Source organism: Acinonyx jubatus, chromosome B1, assembly GCF_027475565.1.
Source record: "Acinonyx jubatus isolate Ajub_Pintada_27869175 chromosome B1, VMU_Ajub_asm_v1.0, whole genome shotgun sequence".
Lineage (NCBI taxonomy): Eukaryota > Metazoa > Chordata > Mammalia > Carnivora > Felidae > Acinonyx > Acinonyx jubatus.
In genome coordinates, this window is record NC_069382.1 from 47724058 (window position 1) to 47749832 (window position 25775).

The following is a 25775-nucleotide window of genomic DNA, read 5'->3' on the forward strand; positions in this document are numbered from 1 at the left end:
CACTGGACTGTAGACTTAATAATAAAACAATAACACAAAACGGTAAACTTTATGTGCTATATTTCTTATTCCAGAAACAATGAAGAAATTTATATTCTAGTTCAGGGAAACAAAATTAACATGCATAGGACATTAAATAGCAACAGCAGAGATAAGAAGTGTCAGGGGAGTGGCACAGTCATGAAGACCCGGCCAGGGCACTTGGACTTCCTCAGGGAGGTTATTTCAGCCAGAACCAAGTTCATGACTATGAGAGCCAGAACGATCCCTTCAGCAGGACCGATTATATAGTTCACAGGTCCCAGAGCAAAACAATTAAAAAATTTCAACAGGTCTCTTGACAGCAGAGAATTAAATTAAACTTAGCATCCTTTTTTAAAAAATATTTTTTAAATATTTATTCAATTTTGAGAGAGAGACAGAGCACGAGCAAGGGAGGAGCAGAGAGGGAAACATAGATTCTGAAGCAGGCTCCAGACTCTGAGCTGTCAGTACAGAGCCTGGCTCAGGACTAGAACCCACGAACTGTGAGATCATGACCTGAGTCAAACTGGACACTTAACCGACCGAGCCACCCAGGCTCCCCAAAGTTAGCGTCCTTCTGAGCACCAACTGGTCCTGTTTGGAAATGTGTATCACAGGTATGGCAGCTAGTTTTATGTGTCAACTTAATACACTCTAACACTGAGTTATTTAATCTAAGTATTGATCTGAACATGTTTTGTAGATGTGGTTTATATCTACAATCAGATGACTTTGTGTAAAGGAAATCATTCTCAAAAATGTGGGTGGGCCTTGTGCTATCAGTTGAAAGACTTAAAAGCACAAACTGAGGTTTCTGGAAGAATAATAAACTCTGCCTCGAAAGTTCCTGACTGAGTTTCCGGACTGTGTGGCTGCCCCACAGATTTCAGGCTTGGGAAAATCACATGAACCAATTTCTTGAATGAATATGAAATATGAAATATGAATTGGTCCTATTTCTCCAGAGGACCCTGACTGATACATAAGGGATGAGTAAAGTTAATAAAAAGACAAGCATAGGAGGGAAAAGCCTGAGGCTTTGGAAATCATGGAGCCCAATCTCTCATGTTCTACAGTTGAGGAAACTGAGGCTCAGAGAGGTGAAGAAATGTGTCCAACACCACACAGCAAGTTAGGAAAGGCAGCGTCTTCAAGCCTTTCAACCAAAGTATGTCTTGCAGCCCTTTATTTTCGAGAGTTTGAATTTTTAAAATCTATGAATGTTGCATTCTATTTCATTATATAATTTTTCAAGCTTTTGAGTAATATTTTACTTTCCAAATCTTTAAATGGCATTTCCGCTCTGGGAAGGAGTACCATGTTTGTTCTGTGGTCTTCTGGCCCCTCACATCTACCCCAGCAGGAGAAGTACAGATATTAAGGGACACACAGTGCAATGGCTTATGTCTGAAACCTTGAGATTCAGTAAAACTTCAATTCCTGGAATGCTAGGGCAAAAGAATATTCTGGAAACAGACTTTCTAATTATCAGAGAACCCAGATGTCTTTTCTGGCTCAGGCTTTGAGGAAGATAATTTACTCTTCCTTTGACTTGGGATCTTTTGATGCCTGAAGGTCGTGCTTCCCCAAAATTCTTTTTTTTTTTTTTAAATCGATTTATTTTGGGAGAGTGTGCATGCACATGCACGTGCACGCAGGGGAGGGGCAGAGGGAGAGAGAGAACCGATGCAGGGCTCAAACTCACCAACCGTGAGATGGTGACCTGAGCCAAAATCGAGAGATGGACACTTCACCGATCGAGCCGCTCAGCCGCCCCACCAAAAGATTCTGATTGCAGAATCCTTTTGGCATTGAGTCATGTGTACTGATCCGCTTTGCTCTCCTTCCTTGATTCCTCCTTTACTTCTATCCCAGATTCCCACCGGCCAACCTCTCTTCTCTCCCAGCGGCCCCTTATGGTGTCAGCCTCAGGTAGCATGAGCCAGCTCTGCCCCCTTGGCAAACACTCTCATCTCAGGAGACCTGGAAAGTCATGGGTGCTAAGCTTGGGACCTGTGCTCCGAGACTATGCTTGTAACACTGGACAGTGACCGCCTGCACCATCTAAAGAGACAGATGGAAGGATGAGGAACAGTGTCTCCCCTGGGCCAATGGGAAACTAAATTGTAGTGCAGCATCGGGGCTGCTGAGCCATGAGGGGTCTCAAGGTTACATTTGGGGTGAGAGGTCACCAGCCAGAAGCATCGGGGCTGCTGAGCCATGAGGGGTCTCAAGGTTACATTTGGGGTAAGAGGTCACCAGCCAGAAGAAAAGGTTCATATCCCACCAAGTAGAGCAGGTGAACTGTGGGCAGCTTCTCACCTCGGGCAGCCACCCAGCCCTTCATCCCACAGGGCGGAGCCAAGAATGGGAGGGATCCGGTGAGCTCTGAGGGTCTCAGAAGGATGCATCTCCGCCCAGAAAGTCTCCCCAAATGCGAAGACGTGAGACATTTAAAGACCCAAGACAGATGATGGCTCACTTCACTTGCAAATGTTTTTGCACGGGGAGAACCCAAAACTGAGTCAACCTGGTCACCTCATGGGCAGGGCCAAGAGGATAGATAAGGGGGTGGGTAGATAGAGCTGACTCGAGGGAGGGGGCATCGAAGGGCACGGGCGTGGGGGGCCCGGGGTGGGGGGGGCGGTGTGTGGAGCTACAACACCACTTTGGGCTTCCCTCAAGGTCAGCAGCCACTGTCAGCCCCAGAACGGGACTCATGGTGCCCTCCTGTGGCAGGCGTCCTGACCCAGCTAAGGTACCCAGGCGGAAACCAAGCAGCCCGGCCCTGATCTAAACTGCCTAGCTGGCTAGTCCCAAACTAACAGGTGGCCAGAAATGCCACAGAGAAGGGAGCAGACCTTGAGAGAGGCACTTGGGGGGGGGGGGGGCGGGGGGGGAGGGGGTTGCTGAGAGGGAAGAGTTGGTTTTTTTATAATTTAACTTTATTTATTTATTTATTTATTTATTTATTTATTTTTGAAATTTATATCCAAATTAGTTAGTATATAGTGAAGCAATGATTTCAGGGGTAGAGTCCTTAATGCCCCTTACCCATTTAGCCCATCCCCTTAGCCCATCCCCCTCCCACAACCCCTCCAGCAGCCCTCAGTTTGTTCTCCATATTTATGAGTCTCTTTTGTGTTGTCCCCCTTGGGAAGAGTTCTTTATGCAACCATAAGTTTCAAATTTAGAAGAGGTTCCTGGGTCCCCTACAAGGAAGATCTTACAAGGAAGGTCTCCAGTTAAAAATGAGGCCCAAGGCAGGAGCTATCCAAGAACGGGGGAATGGAGGCTGGAAACATAGCTATGAGTACCCTAATCCCAAGGGGCCTTGAACCCATGGACGGAAGGAGCATAGAATAAAGCAGTCTGAGCACACCCGAGCCTGACTTATCTTAGTCTGACCCTGGTTTTCTTCCCCACACGGCAGGGCTCTTCAGAGACACCTAGACATTTCCAGAAACTTCCAAAAGAAAATTATCAAAATTCGGGTGTGGTTTTTTTTTCACTGTTGACATCCACAAATGAATGCCTTTACACCCACACGGAGGGAGAGAACGATGTTCAAGATAACTGCAGGATATTATTTTAAAGGTCAATACCTTGTGCACTCCATGCGGGTGGGCTGGTGACTGGATGCAGGTTTGGATTTGGAGAATGAATACCTTCCTTTGATGCCGTCAGTGCATCTCTGTGATTTTATACACATGCCGTCATATGCAAAGAGGTCAAAAGTCTCTTAACGAAGGTAAGGCCCGCCTTACCTTCGGGTAAGGCGGGTAAGTGGCCCGCCTGTCACCAGTTACTGAATTGGGCACCAGAGAGGGACAGAAACCAAGAGGAGATTGAGGGGGGAATGTCTGGTACTAGTTCAAGGTCAGCGTCTTTGCTCCCCCACGTGCTGGAGGCAACGGATGAGAGCAAGCAGGTAACGGTGCCATCCTCTCCATCCCAGACCCCAGCCCCAGTGAGCTCTTCCCACCTTGGAGCGACCCCGACAGGTTGAAGGCAAATGTTGGCCGTCATGGAATGGGCCTCAGAGCAGTGGGGGTGGGCAGGAGGAAGTGGGCAATTTGCTGTTGCCCACACAGCTCTGAGCGATGCCATAAACCTGGAGGATTATGACCGAGGGGTTGAGAATCTCCCAGAGGCAAACAGAGTTCATTATTAACCTCGTAAATCTGCTCCATGCGGTCTGGCATTTACTGATAGTACACTAATTGATTTGGTAATCATTAATTTCTTTAATAAGTGCTGCAGACCTGAGTCCTTTCCACATTGCCTTTAGAACGATTTCGTATTTCCTGGGTTTGCCAAGCTGCTCTCTTACAGCTAGAAAATACCAGGCAATGCTGGGTCTGGATAGGTTATGAACGTGGGGGGCCTGAGCAGCTAGAACAGGGCAGTGAGGCCGAATCAGATCGGGGTTCAATCCCAACTCTGCCAACTTACTCACAGCATGGCTGTGAGTAAATGGCCCCAATTATCTCTGCAACCTGACTCTTAAGTGGCCTCTCCCCACGACACTCCTTGTCCGGGCCTCATGCTTCATTGTGGATAAGAGCTTTTGGAATCTGTTAATTGTGGAGTTTCAGCTCATTTGGGGGCACAAACATGAAATAATCTGATTCATTCTAAGGACTGTGCCCATCACTAAACAACATCTCAAGCAGACTGTTTAACTTCCTGGAAACATCCCAGTTAATAAAACAGTCCGTTTTGTTTACTTTAGAATGTCAGTCTAATACCCAAACCTAGACTCTTCTCCTCCCCTGTGAGGGGAGGGGGGGAGGAGGGGAGGGGCACACTCTACCCTCCTGCACACCCCCAGCCCTGGGTTCTGAGAGCCCAGAGAGAACAGGAAGGGGCGTGGTCCAGCTCTTGACCCCTCCCATCCTCCGCTCTCCCTGCTCCAGCTGTCTTGAGGTAGGTGGGGCGGGGTCTTGCTTGGTCTGGTCATCATCGAGAGGGTTAGTGCAAGATGGCCTCTTCTCCTTGTAGACAGGATGATAGTTTCCTTGGTCGGCCTTTGAACTTCGCTTGGACACCCATAGAGAGCAGTCCCTCTGTCTGACCTAGACCCCTGCCAAGCAGTCCAAGCCTCCAGCCCCCTCTCGGTGGGACAAAGGTACTGTTATATGGTGAGCATTTTCCTTTGATCTTGTCATCGTGACTCTGTGATCAAAGGGTAACCCCAATGGAGATGACGTCAAAAGCCTAATTGGAGGCCCTTTGGGAAAGTGAAGCCCGAGCCAAATGGCCTTCCATTGACCCACAACCGCCACTTAGTGGTGAGCTCTGTTCCGCATCATGGGCAGCTTCCTGGCTCTCACCCCTCCTCTATTCCCTGCTACTTCACTGAGAAGGGTGGGCAACCCGAGGTCCTTTACAATAGCCCCTGTGGGGCACAAGGAACAGAGGTCAGATGTTCTTTCATCCAGACCCCTGGGTCACACACTTTTCTAATGAAGGCGACTCCTGGAAGCCTTTGTAATGTGCCTAGAGAGTAACCGTGGGACCTAATGGAATTACATGAAGCAACTGGCCCAAGTTGTAGAGCACTTTAGCTGGCCCACAGCTACTGGTACAGTTGCACAAGCTGCACACTGCGTAATTCCGGTGTCATTTCACCATGCAGTGAGCAGATTCCTTTTTGTTACAATTCCCTGGCAGAAGGCCATCAAGTGTCAACACAAGGCCTAACTGCAGGTTGGTGGTGCCACCTTTACCAGGCAGATACTAAGCCCTCTCTTCTCAGAACATCTGGCACTGTTCCCACTTTGCTCCAATAATCCTAGAAGCCAAAAACCCAGGGCCCATTAGCCATGGTCCCCCTGCCGGAATTCCCCATATCTCATCCCTGCACCTTGGTGATCTCATGTCCTGCCTTGGTTTTTCTAGGGCCTCAGGCCAGGACTTCTGTCAGGGATGGAGAGACATCCAAGGACCCTCAACAAGGCCACCGTGCAAAGGGGGAAAGAGGATGGACAGAATGGGTCCCAGCAAACTTCAGAGTAGCTTTAGACTATCTTTTAAGGTGCTAGCCTAGGACAGTTAAAAAAATTTTTAATGTTTATTTATTTTTGAAAGAGAGAGAGAGAGAGTGAACAGGAGAGGAGCAGAGTGAGAGGGAGACAATCAGAAGCAGCCTCCAGGCTCCAGCTGTCAGCACAGAGCCTGACATGGGGCTTGAACTCACAAACCACAAGATCATGACCTGAGCCGAAGTTGGATACTTAACCGACTGAGCCACCCAGGTGCCCCTAGCCTAGGAAATTTAAAGTAGACTGCATATGGACGCCTGGGTGTCTCAGTTGGTTGAGCACCTGACTTCGGCTTAGGTCATGGTCTTGTGGTTTTTGGGTTCGAGCCCCACATCAGGCTCTGTGCTGACAGCTGGAGCCTGGAGCCTGCTTCGGATTCTGTGTCTCCCTCTCTCTCTGCCCCTCCCCTGCTTGTGTTCTGTCTCTGTCTCTCTCAAAAATAAATAAACATTAAAAAATAATTAAAAATAAAGTAGATTGCATAAAAAGCAACATGTAGATACTGTGGCTGCCAGCATCTAGAGACATAATAGGAAGCAAAAAATAAATTTTGAAATCTGGTATGTGACATTAATGTGATGTACAATTTACAATGAGGGCCATTTTAGCAAAATGCCTTCTGAGCTTGTAACCCTAATTAATACAGATCATTAAGTGAATCATACTAACTTTACTCCGAATTTCCTTGAGACTAATACTAAAATACCAGCTTCTTTGATGACCTGAGCCTTGCGGTCTGTTCCTTGTGTGGCAGAGGTCCTTATAACTTAAAGAAGGGAGAGACAAGGAACAGGTGATGTAAGAATATTCTAAGCTTTTAATTTATGATGTAGACTTAGCTACAATCCTGGAATGCGGCCAGATGTTTTTTTCTTCGTGCGAAGTATATTTGATGAAAAGAATTCTATGGCTACAAAATATTCATAAATGGAAATGCTTAGTAACTTAACGTTGAGGGAGGTACCACGGTTAGGTGGGGCCACCTGCTGGTAGCATGGGGTACTGCAACCCAGCCAGACTGCAGACTAAGAAGTCAGACCTCGCCATCAGGAAAAACCCAAGTGGAAGAGAAATCATGGTGGAGGGGACAGATGTAAGTAAGGGTTGTATGGATTGACAGCATACCAACAATGTCACGGTGAAGGCCGTGCCACAGGAATTCCAAGTGAAAAGGAAATCACCCCCGTTTCGTCTTTTGGGGACTACAGTTTCCATTAGGAAAATAGCAATTGTATATTAAAATACCCAGTATGCCTTATTAGTACCCTCTCTTCACTCTGATTTTCAAGCTATTCCTTCAGATCTCGCCCCCCTCCCCCCGAATCAGAATACATCAACGGTTTTATAATGGAATGGCCAAGATTCACTTTTCAGAAATTTATTTCACTTGGCTGTTCGAACACATTTCTCTCCTCCTAAAAGCAAGAATCCTCCGGTTTAACTTTGTCACGCTCCACTTATTCTCAATTATATGGTATTCCTCATACCATCTTTGCTACTGCTTTTTCTTTTCTACTTCTTTTTTTCTTCAATACCAAAACACAGGCGTGTGGGAGAGAGAAAAAAACAGCATAAAAGGAGGACACCCCAGAGCATTCTGATTACTGGCGGTTTTATTGAGTTAGTGGTGCGTGGGACTTCTTCCCATGATCAGCGAACGCAGGCGTTACAGCGCGGAGTCCAGAGGGAGGAAAGGCTGGGTGAAGGGACAGGAGGGCAAGGCCTGGTCACTTGGTGACGTGCAGGGCTCTCTCTAGGGGCTTATCGCTCATCTTGGGGGCAACTGAACTCAGACGCCCCCATGTTTGGAGAGGCAATGTTCACATCTCATTTCTCCCTGAAAATAAAATGAAGGAAAATGGAAGGTGAGGGCTCGATATTCACTGACAGGCAGCAACCAATACTCAACTTCTCATCAACAAAGAAAGAACATCCTTCAAAGGAAAACTAAAATGTCCACTGATTTTTCTGCCTTCGTCCCTGGGCTCTGGCTACGGGTGCCATCATTCCCAGGCTGGCTATGCTGCCCTGTGTCTGGCTCCTGCGGACCTGCTGGGCCCGGAAGGATGACAGGTAAGGCCTGCATACTCACCCGTTCTTTTGACGGTATTCCTGAAGGGCCTTCTCTGCCACAGTCTCCATAAATTTAGGATTGTTCCTGGAGACTTCCTCTGGGACCATCACAGAGATGGGGTCGGAATCAAAGAGCTTCACAACCACCTTAGTGAAGCCAGAGGGAACATTGGAGTCAGAAGTCTGGGAGCTCACCTAGAAGGAAGAAAGGTAAGAGAAGGACTGAAAAACTGGCCCAGATGGACTCATTCTGCAACAAAAGCCAGGCAGAAATCTGGACAGTGGACCCCTTTTGCTTTTGACTGATTTTGACATCTGGACAACTCCGTGAACAGAAATGCCCGAGTTCAGAGACACTTGTCTGTAGGTACAAACGTTGTCTGCAAATGATCAGCCTGTGGGGAGCCCCACAGAGACAAATGGGTCCTAAGCCACCATGTTTTCTTTGGGCCAGTGGCTTTGGGCACTGGCTGGGCCAGTGGCAGAAAAGGAATCGGGGAAAGAAAAACAAAAAAAAGGTTCCCAGCACTAGAGAGAAGCTTTCTATCCCTGGTAGAGAATAAGGCCCCAGTTCATGAGGCATCCAACATAGCAAGGCAGCTTCGTGGAAAGAGCACAGGCTTTCTGGCCAAGCACACGAGTTCAAACGCCCAGGCGAGTCACCTACTGGTTATTAAACCTTGGGCGCGCTGTTGAGTCTCTCTCACTTTCCTCAACCGTAAAATGGGGTCACGATGGTCTACACCTCACGGGGTCATGAGGCTTCCGTGCAACCATGTGCATAAAAGCTCTTATGTTTCCTGCCATGTGACAAATGCTCGATCCAAAGCATAAGAGCTGCCTTTAATACCTTCATCCCATTTACTCCCAGGGAAGGTTCCCATCGCCTCCGGACCGTGTCCCGGGCCCCCGAGCTTCGGTGCGTGGCCAGGACGTGACTCACCGTAGTGACCTGGAGATAGAATGGGTCTTCGCTCTGAGTGAGATTAGCCAGCTGGGACACCCAGCTAAACTGCTCGTTCAGCTGCTTCAGCAGAGAGGACGTGTTGAACATCTTCTCCTGGTAGGACCGAAGCAGCTCGTCGTACAGCTTGGTGAACTTCTCTGCCATCTGCAGGGAGTTGTTAAGTTCCTGCCGCAGCAGCACCTGAGAGGGGTTGCTGGCAGAACAGTCTGCCCAGAGATGTGGGGGGGAAAAAAGGCAGAAATGTAAAGGGAAAGCTAAAAAAGGATAAAAACATGAATGGAAATCCGTCCTCGGAGCCAGGACCGAAAGCAGGGCCACTGTTAAGTCCCGAGCCACAAACCACGTGTTGTCAGTCTGCAACGTTAACAGGGCTCACCCCGGAATGTAAACCAGCACGCAGCTTCCTTCATCGATGAAGTCTTGCTCTGGAAAACAACGTCACCTGAACTAAACAGTGTCCTTAGAGACATCATTGATTTACCTTTGGGTGCAAGCCCCTTATCTCCTTGGAAGACTGGTGACAAGCAGTGTGGACCACACTTTGAGAAGCACTGATCTCAGTCTCTGTGCTCAGACCCGGGCCTGCTCTTGCTGCCCTCGTCCCCGGATGGATCATTTCCGGAGCGAGGGAGGGGTTACTTATGGCTACCCTTTGTGGGGACCTACTCGGTACCAGACACGACATAAGTGCTTTAGATAGCCCCTGTCTCCGATAATCACATCTATTCTGCCTTTAAGTATTACCAGCGATGAAACTGAGGCCCGCAGAAGTAAATCAATTGCCTAAAAGTCATAGAATGAATGATTCATGGGCTACTCAGAGTAGGCCCTTCCTACTCTGAGTCTATGGTTCTGGAAAATTCTCCAAGCCTGTCTTTGGAGCATATCTACAGAGCTGGAAATCTGGTGCCAACAGTCAAAAGAGGCAAAAGAGCTGGCCAGGGTCCTCGGGGCACAAAGCACAGCAGCCTGGTGGCTGGGGGTCCCGGCTTGCCCATCTTGGTCCTTGAATACTCACTGCAGGTTTCAGATTGAGAAGAGCTGGCAACTACCCACTATCTCTTTACAAACTACTGATTTTCTTTCCCTAATTTTTTCAAAACTCTCCTAAGGAGGGTGCATCCCCTGACTTGGGGAAGACAGATCTTTGCACACTGCATTTAATATAAGTGATTACCATAGGTATTGCAACTTCAAAAATGTTAGGTGGGGCAAGAAATAAAAGCCAGGTTGAAAAGACAATACAATGAATAATCTTAACTCTTTCACCAGAGAAGAATTAAAAAATAAGGAAAGCCATTGAGAACCCAGACTGTCTGGAGCAGTGGATCTCAACTGGGGGCTCTGCTAACCCCCAGAGGATATTTGGCAAGGTCTAAAAATGGTTTTGGTTGTCAGGACTGGTGGGGAAGGGAGGCAACTGGTGCCCACTGGGGAGAGGCCAGGGGTGCTGCTAAACAGCCCACAGGGCACAGGACAGTGCCACACGACAAAAAATCATTTGGTGTGGATTGTCAGGAGTACCAAAGTTGAGACACCCTGGTCTAGAGTGTTCGGGCAGTGCGTGCTCATTTGGTTCAAGCACCTTCAGTAAGAGGTGGTGACTCTTTCTCAATGCAGAAGAGAAGGCAGTTTAGGTAAGCTGCGACCAGTGACCATTAACCTCAATGCTGGGTCGGGGGGCGTCTGGGTGGCTCAGACGGTTGAGCGTCCAACTCCTGATTTTGGCTCAGGACATGATTTCACGGTCGTGGGTTCGAGCTCCGAGTTGGGCTGTGCGCTGACATCGTGCAGCCTGCTTGGGATTCTCTCTGCCCCTTGCCCCACCCTCATGCTCACTCTCTCTCTCTCTCTCTCTTTCAAAATAAATAAATCAACTTGAAAAAAAAAACAATATCAGTGGTAGGGGTGCCAATTTGAGCCCTGGCATCTGTGGGTCTCTTCTTCTGGCCCTAAACAGGACTTTCTTGTGGCAAAGTACTATGTAACTCTATTTCTGCAACTCTAACTACGATATTTTATGGGAAAAGCCCGGGAGGCTTGGTTGAGTGCTCATCTACACTTCATACATCAGCCTCTCACAGCACTTGTATTTATTTTGCAGTGGCTTCTAAAATTATAGGAGTGAGGCTAGGAATATTTAACTAGACTCTGAAGGCTTGCCCTGGCAAACCCAAACGTATTAAGAATAAAGCCACAAGATTGATCTGCAATGTACAAGGGGAACAATTAACTCTTTCTGAGCACAGACTACTGTGTGCCAGGAACCATTCTAGATGCTTTGACAGCTGTTACTCAAAGTAACAAGAAACTAGTCAATGAGCAGATCTAACAAAACTGAGGGCAACAGCTGAAGGGAAGTACAGTCGACCCTCAAATGTGTCCACAGTGTGGATTCTATACCAGGCAGTACTGTGATGTCGTTTTTCTCTTCTTTATGATTTTCTTTCTTTTCTTTCTTTCTTTCTTTCTTTCCTCCTTTCTTCTTTCTTTCTTTCTTTCTTTCTTTCGTAAGAGAGAAAGCAAGAGTGCGGGAGGGAGTGGGGGAGGGGCAGAGACGGAGGAAGACAGAGAATCCGAAGTGGGCTCCTCTCTCAGACAGAGCCTGAGGCAGGGCTCGATCTTATGACTGTGAGATCATGGCCACCGGACACCCCCTCTTCTTTATGATTTTCTTAATCTCTTTTTTTCTAGCTTACTTGAAGAATACAGTACATAAGACACGTTGAAAATGAACTACGTGTTAATAGACAGCTTACGTTATCGCCTCCTTTTACCCCCTCGTTGTTGAAGGGTCAATTATATTTCCTTTGCTTCGGGACCAACCACTACCGGTGACCCATGTGTTCTGGGGACAGAACAGCAAACAATGGTTAAAAACACGTCCCAAACACCTAGCTCTCCAACATAAGGGTGTCCTATAATCTTAAGAAGTTACTCAACCATTCTGTGACTACGAGCTTTCACCTCTGTTAAGACAGGGACAATAACTGTACCTAACTCGGGATCATTCTGAGGAAGTGAATAAATGTTTGCCAAGTGTTTATAGTGGTGCCAGCAGAACACACGTAAGCGTTTGTTAACCAGAATACGTATTCTCTAAAGTTCCATCATCTACAGGGGAAAATGAGGAGGTCTACCAGGCTGGACCCTGGGGAAGAAGATGACTGGGGAAATCAAAGAATGCTGTCTCCCGATTTTAGGGACTGCCCTCCATCTTAACCCATGTCTACAGATGAGGGGCCCAGGTGGAGCAGGGCCGAGGACCGTCCCCAGTGCCACAGCCAGAAGGCAGCAGAGTGGAATTTCAAGTCCCATGTGTCTCACCCCATAAAGGGAGCCCCAGTGAGGGACCAGGGACCCAGGGCTCCCCGACTCACCCACTGACAAGATCTCCTGGCACTTGTCACACTGGTCCTTCATCCTCAGGCACCCCGTGGAGTTGTGACGGATCTCCTTGCACACCATACGGTCTTGGTTGTCTTCTGGAGACACAGGAGGGAAGGGGGAGTCATGCTGATGGCCCACACAGAGCAATATAGTGATGGGCCACCCAGACCTCACTGATCCTTCCACGCTCCCGTTTGCCCCCCTGAGATGCAGGTTGGAAAGTAGTCATCTGCCTGCAGACTGATCGGGGCTCCCCACAGAAGGACCAGGAGCTGGCTCCCAGGGCCTCGCCTCCCACTGTCTCTGGGGGATGAGACCCTACCGCCGCCACACTGCCGTTAGCTCCACGGGCCTCTCTTTGGCATCAGAACCCATTTTTGCTTTGCATTTCATCTGGCTCGTTTCTCTCCCCCTAGCCAGTCAGTAAGCCCCTTGAAGGCAGGAATGGGATCCTCCTTTGAGCCGCCTTATAACACAGGGCTCCCCCCATTGCGGATATGCAGTAGATGCTGTTCAATTCAAGGTCCTTCTGTATTTCCAGACCATTTCAAGCCAACACACTGCAGCATTTAGGAGATGGTGTTGGCCAACTACGTCTATTAGTTCAACGAAGGAAATCAGTTCTAAATATATTGACTTTTCATGTCCATATTAGACTTCATTCCCTGAAAAAATATTCACTGCATGCTCATTCTCCACCAAGGCCCCAAGGTTATAGCCATGAACGGTTTTCTAAACTGTAATATGGACTCATTATATAATTGGTCACCAATATATGCATGGCATCCACATAAAGCCACCTGCGTTCCCGAGAGAAAGGCTGTCTGGTTCTCTCGAATGGACTAATCAATGTCATGACCACCAGTTGCTGGGAGGGGCATGGTAAACTTGGAAAAAACAAGGTTCCAAGTCTGGCAGGGCTAAGTTTGACCAGGTCATACTTTTCCGGCTGTGAATACTTGGACACACTCCTTTACTGTCATAATTTTCTCCTCCTTAAATGGGGATAATACCATTCATGGAGTTGCTGGGGGAAATAGAGACGACACACGCCAGGCCGCCAGCAATGTTCTTAGACTCTACTGAGCTTCTCAATAACCTGCTAGTTCCCATCCCTTAGGAAGAATGAGACATTTTTTCACCTTCTGTGAATTCCATCGGAAAGTGGTAGGGAATTCTCTGGAGGTTGATGTCCATGGCCTGTTGAGCCTGGTGTATCATGTCGAAGAAGGGTTGAAACATGTCGTGGAAGTTCAAGGGTTGGAATGCAGGGAAAGGCATTACGTTCCGGGCGAAGCGGGACTTGGGATTGAAGAAGAAAGGCCTCCTCTGTAATGAGCTGAAGGGTGAGTAGTGGTAAGTATCCTGGGGCTCACGGGTGAAGAATCTGTCCTGGAAAAGCTCGTCCATAATTCTGGATGCCCGGTTGAAGCTGTCCTGCATGACGTCCAGGGCGTGGGTCTGCTGCCGGTCGTTCTCCAGCAGGGAGTCGATGCGGTCGCCATTAATCCAGAAGTAGAAGGGAGAACTCTGGTTCAGGAACTCCTCAAGCTGTAACAGGCAAAATGGGCAAGTTAGGAGAAGGTTGCTAAGGTCCCAGCCTCCTCCTGGCCTCCTGCGTGTTGAGAAGAGCCGATCCTGACCCCTCACTGCCCTTGGGTCTCCTCAATCATAGCACGTGACCAAAGATCCTGCTGGGACTGGCTCCCTGGCCCCCCAACTGGGGAGCCAATGCCCTTCCATTCTACCTGCCCAATGGGGAAGAATTTAGGAAGGCCTCTGAGGCCACGAGATGCACAGACCCCCGTCACCTGAGACTAGTCTCTTCTTTGACCACGAAGGATCCCACACCCCTGCTCAGCCAAGGGCCAACTGACAGCCTTCAGTTCATGAGCTCCAACCAGGCGAGGCCCTCAGGGGAGGATGAGATCAATATTCATGTGCCAAAGTTCTTAACTCCTTCTGCCTAAGCGGGCACAAGGATCTGCTGTACCACGAAGCTGTTACATTACCCAGCTAATAATTTCTAGAGAAGAACCTTCTAACAGATGGCCAATACCTGGCACATGTGCGGTCCATGACTTCACATTTGTGCACTCATAGCAACTGATGATGGGCGCTCCGGGGGCCCCAGTGCCACCGCAGCCCGGACTGATTAGTTGCATCAGGGCTTGTGAAAGGAAGCTGTGATGTTGTGATTTATAGTAAGAAATGTATATTTGGTCTTTGTGGGGTTCCTAAAGCCCTTAGAATTTCCTTCCAGGAGAGCAATAAAGGTCTTTTGTTATGTTAATGAGGCGGCTTTTGGAAAGCACCTAAGGATGGGGGCTGGTGGCCAGAGGAACAAACCGGGTGAGAACAATTAGAACAATTAGAACAATTAGAAATTTTAATCCCACCTCCTGATGTCGGGGTGGGGGGTGGGGGGCGGAGCAGGGAGGGTCTGGAGGTTGAATCCATCCGCAATGGCCAATGATTTTATCAATCATGACCACGGAAGGAAGATTCCATAAAAATCCCAAAAGGATGGGCTTGAGGAGCCTCTGGGTCGGTGTACATGTGAAAACACTGGAGAGGGGCGCCCTCTCAGAGGGCGTGTTAGCTCCCCACCCTTTCCCCACACCTTGCCCTATGCATCTCTTCTGTTTTTTCTGAGTTATAGCCTTTTATCAGAAACCAATAACCTAGTAAGCCAACTGTGTCTCTGAGCTGTGAGCTGCTCTGGCAAGTTAATTGAACCCAAGGGGGGGATTGTGGGAACCTCCACTCTGTAGCCAGTCGGACAGAAGCACAGGTGACAAGCCAGTCTTGGGATGGGCGGCTGAAGCTAGGGGGTGGGGAGGACGGTCCTGTGGGCCTGAGCCCTTACCCTGTGGGATCTAATGCTGCCTCCCAGGTGGACAGTGTCAGAATGGAGCTGAATCGTAGGCTGCTGTGGGGGAATTGCTTGGCGTGAGGAACACCCCCCGCGCGTCGGAACTTGGTGTAGGAGCATAGAAGCATATTTCACTCAGCTCTCCGCACCCCCCACTCAGAGCCTAGCTGTCCTCAGCGGCGCGTCCCCTTTCACCTGTTGGCCAACCAGGCCCGAGCCGCTTCTGCAGACGCGAGCGTAGAACTTCATGCAGGTCTGTTTCAGGCACGGTTTACACTCCTCCCAGAGGGCCATCATAGTGTCATTGCACACCCCCTGGGACGCCTTCAGCTTCATTTCAGAGTCCTTGGTATCACTTAGGGCATCCTACAGGGGGACACGAGGCCAGGTTAGCCACACAGAAACCACAGGCTTCACGCTTTCCAAGGGCGCACGGCGATGCCTGGCCCTCCACCGCTCAGGCGGGTCTTTCCAGGGCTGGCCACACAGCGTGCTTATTTCCTCCTCTGGCTCCTATATCCCTCACTCGCCTGGATTTCCCTCCCCACCCAGCTCTAAATACCTTCCCAACTTGAAGACCCCGCTCTTCCTTACAGTTTTGTCCAGCCACTAGAACCCATGTGGATATCCCCTTCCTCTGATGCTGCACTTAGTCTCAACCCCAGGATTTACCGCTCCCTTATACCTAATTTTCTCTTCTCCACTTTTGGGGTTTAAATGTTGTCTTCCAAAGCTTCCACCAATGTCCTGAATCTTATTTGTCTATTGCAGCCACAGTCCCTGGCATGCAATGAGAATAAGCAAGCTTTCTTAATCAAAGTCACTGGGTGTCTGGGTGGCTCAGTCAGTTAAGCGTCCGACTTCCACTCAGGTCATGATCTCACAGCTTGTGAGTACGAGCCCTGCCTTGGGCTCTGTGCTGACAGCTCAGAGCCTGAAGCCTGTTTCAGATTCTATCTCTGTTTGTCTCTGCTCCTCCCCTGCTCTCTCTTTCTCTTTCAAATATAAATAAACATTAAGAAAAAAATTAAGGTGGCTCAATCAGTTAAGCATCAGACTCTTGGTTTCAGGTCAGGTCATGATCTCACAGATGGTGAGTTCAAGCCCTGCATTGGGCTCTGTGCTGGGATTCTCTCTCTCTCTCTTCCTCAAAGTAAATAAATAGCCTTAAAAATTTTTTTCTTAATTAAAAGTTAAAGTCACAACAACTACCAAAACTCTCTCGTACATCCGTGTCACTTGGTCCAATAATTCTATAAGAATCCATCCCAAAGAATTCCTGCCATAAAGGGAAAATCCCTATACATGAAGATATTTGTTACAGTATTCATTTATGGCAGAAAAAAAATACTGGAATCAATCCGATGCTTAAAACTAGAAGGCCAGTGAAGCAAATTGTGGTCCACCCAGAGGCTGGACAAGTAGTTTGGCAGGGGTGTTCGTAGTTAAGTTTTAAATAGCGTAACAAGCACTTTTCCATGTTAACAAACCGTGATTTTGAGTATAGCGGCTGTCAAAAGAATATAAAGGGGAAAATGTAGTAAAAAACGAATCACATGTTAACAGTCCTCAGGTAAGAGGGTTATGGAAAACTTTTCCTCTTCCACTTTTCGATATTAAAGTCTCAACAAATGAATGTATTAACACTTCCAAGAAGAATGAAGTAGACCATCCACACCGCAAAGCAAATCTACACTGTGAAGAGCTGACCAGGAAGACACGGACTTCCAAGAGATCCCTCCTCTGTTCCAGGTCCCCTGCACCCCTGGTACCCTGCTGCTGCTGGAAAGGCCACCATACCTCTTACCAAGCCAATTCACAACCATCAACTGCCCTGCCCACTTCCTCTCTTTCCCATTCACATACTGAAGAACTAAGAAGCAATGTAGTCTTGGGGCTCCTGGGTGGCTCAGTCGGTTGAGCGTCCAACTTCGGCTCAGGTCATGATCTCACAGTTTGTGGGTTTGAGCCCCTCGTCGGGCTCTGTGCTGACGCCTCAGAGCCTGGAGCCTGCTTCAGATTCTGTGTGTGCGTGTCTCTCTCTACCCCTCCCCTGCTCACGCTCTGTCTCAGTCTCTCAAAAACAGATAAATGTAAAGAAATAAAATAAAAAATAAAAATAAGTAATGTAGTCTTTTCTGTAACTTGATGTGCTTTTATCACAGAATCTGGATGGTAGAATATCCAACTGTGATCATGACCACAAAAACTCCAGAACAAGACTTGCCTGCCACCTCTACATGAGCTACCTGAAGATTCTCATAAAATGGTGAGAAAAAAACCACTGAGGCCAAGGAAGGGCACGAAGTGTCAAAAGAAAGAGCTGCCTCCAGGTCAGCATTTCCTGAAGCAGCTTCCACGGAATTGTGCTAAAAGCTATCAGGGGGAGAAAAAAGGATGCTCTGATCAATTCCATTTGGAAAACAAAGGGTTAAGTGAAATTACACAAACTTCTTCCCTGCAGAACTTCTCAGAGCCTTTATTTTATGTATTTAGTTATTCTTTAGTATCTTTTTTTTTTTGTAGCTTTTAAAAGTTTAAAAAAATTTTCTAGGGAGAGAGCACATGAGCAGGGGAGAGGGGCAGAGGGAGAGAGAGAGAGACTCTTAAGCCTGATGTGGGCTCACAACTGTGAGATCATGACCTGAGCCAAAATCTAGTCAGATGCTGAACAGACTGTGCCACCCAGGTGACCCCTCAGAGCCTTTAAAATGCTTTACTATGGGGGCTCTGGGTGGCTCAGTCGCTTAAGCATCAGATTTCAACTCAGGTCATGATCTCACAGTTCATGGGTTTGAGCCCTGCGTCGGGCTCTGTGCTGACAGCTCAGAGCCTGGAGCCTGCTTTGGATTCTGTGTCTCCCTCTCTCTCTGCTCCTCCCCCACTCATGCTCTGTCTCTCTCTCTCAAAAATAAATAAACATTAAAAAAAATTTTTTTTAAATGCTTTACTATGCATTATGGGTCATGAAGGTAGCAGGTGACCCTGTCTTAGCATTTCGTTCATTAGGGGGAAGGAGGCAATGGGAGTAGGTTTTTAGGGTACACTTAAGGAGACTATTGATTTTTAAAATAAGTTGTTTATTGCATTGTGGTGTTTTAGTTTTGTTGAGTCATTAAGCACAGTCTAGACCCGCTATTTTCACTATTGGACTTAGGTGTCTCTTCATGAAATACTCAGAACTCTAGAAAGCCGGGGGGCAATACGGGTGTGTGCCTGCCTTAACCCCAAAGGTATTGTCGCTACTAGGTAAGCTTCCTGCCGGCAGGGCCCCATCCCCCTCCTGACCTGGGACAGACCTTATCCAAAGCCTACCTTGGAGCTTGCATAGTCAGGGTTTAGAAAAATCTATTGAAGTGAATCCTGACATCATCAGGCCCTGCTCCAGGCTGGTAAAAACAAAAAAAAAAACAAAAAAAAAAACCCAGATCCAAGATCTCACCCCTTGAAGCTTTCAAAAGCAAAGAAACTCTCCCTATTTATTAACTGCAGCCCCAGCATCAGCTGACACCGGCCTGGAAGGGCTGAGGGTCACCCTGGCAACCCAGCAGGGCCCCACAGGAGCCCGGGCCACCCCTCCTCTCTAGCAGAGGCGAGCCAAGGGGGAGGGTGCGGTCACCTGGCTGTCCTCACCTCTTTCTTCTTCTTGGCTTCTTCTAAGTTGCTGAGCAGGGATTTGCGCTCTTCGTTTGTCTGTTCTATCAGAGTCTTTATCTGTTTCACGCCCTTGAGGGCGTTTTTAATTTCCTTGTTAATGTACTTACTCCCCTCGGTGGACATTTCTGCAAGAGAAGGGTCGGGAGGTAGAGGGAGGAGAGAAGACGAGACTGCGATGGGGCATGTAACCCTAGAACCAGCTGGAAGGGTCGGGAAGGCCAGCTGGGTGTAGGAGCTGCCGGGGCTGGCAGTGCCCACCCTGGCAGGCAGCCTTCAGGCCCCAGCTTTGCCCTGACACGGGTTCCCATCCCAGGGCTTACTGTGGACCCAGGGCCCACGTAGCGACTACACCAGCGGCTCAGGAACACAGCCCGCTGGAGCGGGCACACCCCAGAGGAGGGACAGCAAGCAGCACCACGCCACGACGCCCCTGCGGCTCTAGAGAACCAGCCTGCCCAGCTGCAGAAGAAAACTTTCAAGGAAAACAAAAAATCCCGGAAGTGTGACTGTTTAAGCACCAAAAGGTAAGATATTATCTTGGATACAAGTGTTTCTGGAATTCGGCTTAGCCGCACGTCTGAACTTCTTTATTCCACGGTTCCAGGTGATGGGGGACACAAAGATGAACGAACGGCACCGTTCTGCGAGGAGACTGCGATCAAGACACAACACCGCGTGACAAAGGCAATGAGACAGTGTCCCGAAGAGCGGAAGGAGTAACAGCTAAGGCTTTTCTGGCGGTTATCCTGGGCCAGACACTGAGTTCAGCCACTTCACGCGCCTTTTATTTAATACTCTCTGTGCTGGTGTCGTGCCCACTGCATACATGAGGAAAAGGAAGCACAGTGAGGTCAGATACCTACCCCAGGTTATACAGCTAGGGAGTCACAGAGGTATCAGACGCATACCCAAGTCGGATCTCAAAGTCTGAGTTTTCAACTACTGCCTGCAGAGAAGCAGTCAGCTTGCAGGACGAGGGTGGGGAGGAGGGAGGACAGGTTTCAGGAAAGGCCTGGCGGAGGAGGGGACCCCCGGCTGGGCTCTGAAGGAGGACATTTCTCCCTTCCTGGATATGGAGCATTGAGTTTCTAGGTGGACTGGTATCAGATACATACAGCAGGCGCCATGGACACTCAGAAATGGAAACTCACAAGGCGCAAATGATCCAGGCTTCATAGACCTTTGTGGACAAGGTGGGAGCACAAGACAAGCGGACTGGTGAGGGAACAGCCCAAAAGGAATATAGCAGCATCCAGTGCTTTCTGAGCACTTAAGATACACCTGAAAAACATCTAGGAGTCACCTGACCACAAAGAACCTAGGCCCGGCAGCTTGAAGAGACGAGGCTCCGGGAGAGGCCGGCCCGAGCCAAGCAGACCTGATGCACAGGAGAAAACGGTCTTTACCACTTGGGGCCCTGACAGTGAGGAAGTGTGGCCGAGGGGAACCCCTGCTCCACTTACCCTGGAGCTCTGCGTCTGAGACCGCCTTGTCTCCCAGAACCCGTCCATTCTCACAGGTCAGCAGCAGCCCCACCAACAGTAGGAGAGTCTTCATTGTGCCCGGCTCTCCAATTCTGGAATCCCAACAGGCCTCTGTTTGTAGAGAACAGGAGACTGTCATGGTAACAGCTAGACAGCCTGCTGGTTTCCGGCCCAGCCTGCAGCCTACAGCAGCTTCCCTGGAGCCCTGCCCTCAGCCAGCCCCTGAGCTGGCAATGCTGTGTTTTTATCCCTGGGGAAATTGGGAGAAAAGATCAGTCTTGCCCCCGGACACCTTCAAAAGAAAGCAGAGGCGGTGGGTACACGGAGGAGCCATAGGAGAAGCAGCCTAAGGCAGAAGAAAGGAGAACTCTGGAGTCAGAGCCCTGGGCTCAGGTCCAGCCCTTCCCCTCCTCCCCACCCTCCTCCTCCTCCTCCCCCTCTTCCTCCTCCTCCCCCTGAATTGCTGACTAAGACTGGACACTGCTTTCTGCATCCAGAAAGGACGTCTATCTGATGATACCTGCTCATATCAAATAAACCCTCAAAACACCTCTCTGGGATGACTCACCCGGCCCTTTCCATCCCCACCCCTAACTCCCTAACATGGGGATGGCCTCCCAGAGCTCAGCAGCCCCCCTGCTGTGTGCACCACTAATCCTGCCCACAGGCATCACCAGTCAATCACACCTTTTTCTCCACTGAGCCTTAACACCACCTAAAACTGCTTTTTAAGACTCAGAGGCAGTGACAGCCAACCCTTTGGGTCGGCAAAGGACAATAAATCCCATTTGCCATCCCTGGCATGAGACGTGAGCCAGGCAGCATAGATTTGGGGTATAAATACAGGAGAGCAGAGGGTGGGGCAATTGTGCTCAGAGAGGGGAGAGAGAGAGAGAGAGAGAGAGAGAGAGAGAGAGAGGCAAAGTCAAGGGGTTAAAGGTGGGCCCCCTGCCTCCCCAGGAGAAGTTCCCTCTGGATGGACATGTGCCTCGGCCCTGCCAGGTCTCTTTCACAGGGCTGTTCCCTTTAAGCCCACAGTAGGGTGCCCTGCCAAGGTGCCCCTGCCACCACTCAGCTGACTGCTCGGAGCCCAGGACAGCCCAGTCTTACACAATGGACCCTTTCCCAGAAGCTGAAGTTGTTGCCTAAAACAGAACCCCCTCCCCAGCAGCCTGTCTTCTGACCTCCCCCTCCCACTGCTTATCTGAACTCACTCATTTCCCATAACAGAGCAGGGAGGTGGGGTTGCCCCCCTTCCTGAAATCGTGAACATCTACAAACTGCCTTCAGCTCAGCAGGCCCGTATGGACACTTGGTAGCACATTAATAAAGGAAGCCTCTCCCAGAAAGTAATTAGTAAAACAGCCAAGCTGTGGTTCCTCCACTGGCCACACAGAGCAAAGGAGCAGCGTGGGAGAAGAGAGTGGGTCATTGCCTTCCCCAAAGACAGGGTGGGTGGCTGAGTCGGGGTGCTATTTCAGGCCTGCCAGAAGGCCCAGGGCTCCTGGGCTCTGCCCTAGCTGCTCACTGAGGCCTGAAACACCTCAGAGAGAAACAGAGCTTTTGTTAGGCCAGAGAGAGAAAGCCAGCAAGAACACCTCTTGGGAAGAGGTCCCTGGATACTTCTCAGAAATTCATACAAGAGCCTCAAAAATAGGTTTGGACCAGAAGAGCACTGAATGAGGAGTCCAGAAACCCAGCCGCCAGTGCAGAGACTCCCATCAGGAGCCTGGGGTCCACTGGGGGGCCAGCAAGCCCTGAGCTGAGAAAAAGATCAGTCTCCTGCCTCATCGCTCCATCTCAACGGGGTGGGGGGGGGAGCAGGACCCTGAGACGAGATAGGGGCTCCCCAAGGTCGGCAGCAGGCTGGCCACCCCAGGATGAGAACCCAAGTCCTCCCAGCCTCCAGCCCAGTGTTCTTTCCTTGACACTAAGTCAATTAAATCTGAGCCTTAAGTGTCCTCATCTGTAAAACGTCCCCAACAAGGACCTCAGAGATGGGACTGTGTTCTGTAAATACTGGGGTCTTATATAATCATAGTAAATTCTGACGATGTCGAAATCTGACCCAGGACCAATTGTGGGCTTTAGCAATATCTATTGGGGAAGTGGGGGGAGGTGGCATGTTTGGAGAGGGTCAGAGGGACTGAAACGCGCACCCGTGGTCCCTCCTTGTGTGGCTTTGCTATTAATGCAATGATCAGCTCCTTTACAGTACCTACGAATCAGCCTGAGGTGGGATGGGGGTGGTGGGCGGCGGCGGCGGGGGGGGGGGGGGGGAAGGGGGTCTCATTATCATGCTGACGCTGATTCCGAATGTGAGATTGATACCACTAGTTCAAGGATGGCACTGGAACGGGGGCTGGACAGGGAACTGCTTGCCCTCAGACTGCCTGCAACTGTCCTGGGGGCCTGGCTGCCGGTTGCTCTGATTGGACAAGCCCAGCCAAGGCCCTCCTTTTCCCCACAGCCCCCAGGCAGGCTCTTTCCCCCAAGGAAGTCTTAACCCTAGGAGAGGGAGCCACGGGAAGGACACAGGCACCTAAGCAAAGTGGTCACACAGCTAGTGAGCTGCACGGTTTTTAAAGCCCGAGGCCCAAGCTCCTATCGAACCTCCTCCCCAAATGTAGAAACTAAAGGAGAAAGAAAAATAATACACCTGAAATTTACACCATCCAGAGGCAAATACTAGCACTGTGGTATATTTCCTTTTATTTTCTATGGATTTGTATACAATTAGATCCCTTATACCCACTACCTCCAAAGAGTCTTTAAAAGCACCCTTTTGTGGCTGTGTAACAGTCCATTTTCTGGTGTACTCTTATTTCACACGGTGGGGCATTTAAATTGTATGTAGTTTCACACTGTTATTATAATGAACACTCCTGCCAGTATCCTTTCATTGTATCTGTACTTATTCTTAAATTCTTAACCTCTCTCTTTTAAAATCATCATCATCATCCTCAGCAGCAGCTTTTTTTTTTCTTTTTTCCTTTTTTTTTTTAGGTCCAGAAATTCTGGAAGATCAAGGCTTCAGTTCTAATCCCGATTCTGACACCTACTTGCTGTTTATCTTGGGAGACGGTCCTAAACCTCTCGAGGCCTCAGATTATCATCTATAAAATGAGACAGTTGGATCAGACGTCTGAGGTCTGATGGAGTATGCCTGACTTTTCTCTGATGCATCCTGGTGCGTTGGGAAGCAGAAAGAGTGGGATTTAAGTGGTTGCAACATGTACTTAAAATCAAAACATAAACACACTATGGAGACAACTAGCGAATTCTCGGGAGCAAACAGGATGCCTCAAGCTGGCTAGCTGACAATCATCACTGGAGATCAGTACCTGTACAAGGAAGATGCTGCAGGCAGGCCCTTTGCGGGCACCCGGCTCCGCCACTCAATAGTCTGGGCCACCGGCTTTAGGCATTAGTTCTCCAAGTCTTTGTCTCCCCATCTTTGCAGGAGGGTCATTACACCTGTCCTATTTAGCCCATCCAATTGTGGCTGGGGCTGGCGAGCGCCGGAGCTCCGGAGTCCCGGCCCTTGCGCCACCCCCAGCAAATTCCGCCTCCGGCTCGGCGGCCTAGTGATGAGGCTCGGACCACCTCCCTTCCCCGGTTTCCCGACTCCATCCAAAGCGCGGCTGTGACAGCCTTGTGAGTACCAGCGATCTTCCCGTCCTCGCCTGGGTGCCACCCCCGCCCTCCCGTGGGTCCGGATGGGGCTCTGCCCCGGGTAGGCGAGGAGGTGGGGACATCTCACCGGTCGGCGGCGCCCGGCGACGGTGTGCTGCTCCTGGCGACGCGTGCTGAGCACCGCGAGGCGCGCGTATTTATAGCGCTCAGCCTCGTATACACCCCCTTTGGGGCTGGCTGCAAACCTGCATGACTCACGCCCAAAGAACGCCGTGGAATTCACCGGGAGCTTTCTGGAAGCTGGCGCCAGAGGGGATGCGGAGGTGGGGGGTGGGGAAGTGCTCCGGTACAGCACCCGGCGGGGGGCGCGTAGGGTGGAGGGGAGGGGAGGCAGGGCATCTGCACCGCGAAAGGCCAGACAGACGCTCCGTGCCCCCGAGCACCGCTCCCCAGGGGGTCGGAGGGAGGGGCTCAGAGTTGGAAGACGGTGCCCCCAGGAGGGGAGAGCTTGAGTTAACATAAGGCCGCTGGGCGAACCCTCCACAGGGTTCCAGGGGTGCACTGCGCTCCTGAGCGGTTCCCAGTCCAAAACAAAATCTCACGGCTCTTTTCACATTGAACGTGAGCCATTCCTCTTGTTCCACTGAAGTAGAAGAAGCATCAGAAATAATGCGGGTGGGATGGGGAGGGTGTTGTGCTAGAGAAGAGCACCTAGGAGGAAAGAAACTATTTCTCCAACCCCACAGTGACCAACTCCACCCAACTCCCCCCAACTCCACCACAGTGACCCCGGTGGTCCTTTGGCAGACCTGCCGGCCAGGAGGAAGAAGAAATGTGTTTTTAGCCATGAGCAGAGCGCTCATTTGGGGAACCAAAAGGCGACCTGAACCTTAAGCAAATTATTGTCCCCATCGACTTGGGGCCCCCGACAAGCAGGGTGGGCTCCATGGGGTGGGACTCAGCAGCCCCAAGCTTGGTTTGGTGGCCATCGCTACAGTCTTGAAATTCCTCATTGATGTTAAGGGGCCCCAAATTTTCATCTTGCATCTGGCCTTGCAAATGACGTGCGGTCCTGTTTGCAAGGGGGCTCACTCAGTTCCATCTGTCTCAGTTCCGTCTGCTGACAGGAGCTGACTTCTAGACTCCCTTTGGCAGGGGGCTTTGATGTGAAAGAGAGATGGGAGCCTTCACACGACCCCCTGCCACAGAGGGCACCAACCCAGACACCCCTCAGATATAGGTACTTCTTGGGAAAGAAACAGAGCCACCCACTCTGGAACCCCAGGACATTTGCACACCAGGTGAAAAGTCCAGCTGCCTGAAGGTGGTTCTCACACTGACAGGGGAAGAAGGGTAGGCAGAGAGGGATTAAGCAGCCTGCTTTGGGTGGCCGACTTTGAAAACCATCTGAGATGCAAGGGTTTAGGGGAGAACTGTATGGAAGGGGGCTGGGTTTTCTGCTCCCAACTTCAGAGACACAGCTTGAGGCTCAGTTCCTGATTTCCCAAGGTCCAGGGACGACTAGCTAGGACCCCACCCCTTTTCAGGAGGGAGCATGGATGAAGCTTCTAGGCCTTTGAAAAAGTGGAGACACTGGAGCTGGGTGCATGGAATTCTGACTA

General features: G+C 49.8%; 1 protein-coding gene across 1 annotated transcript; it reads right to left on the minus strand.

The window, feature by feature from the left end:
* Positions 1 to 7666: 7666 nt before the first annotated feature.
* On the minus strand, positions 7667 to 24437 carry CLU (clusterin). Its single transcript, XM_015070178.3, has 9 exons — positions 24281 to 24437; positions 20497 to 20628; positions 19010 to 19158; positions 15572 to 15742; positions 13644 to 14052; positions 12492 to 12596; positions 9088 to 9317; positions 8164 to 8339; positions 7667 to 7908 (listed from the first exon to the last, which is right to left on the minus strand). The coding sequence occupies exons 2-9, from the start codon at positions 20588 to 20590 to the stop codon at positions 7899 to 7901; spliced, it is 1344 nt and encodes a 447-aa protein (XP_014925664.2). The 5' UTR covers positions 20591 to 20628; positions 24281 to 24437; the 3' UTR covers positions 7667 to 7898.
* Positions 24438 to 25775: the final 1338 nt, after the last annotated feature.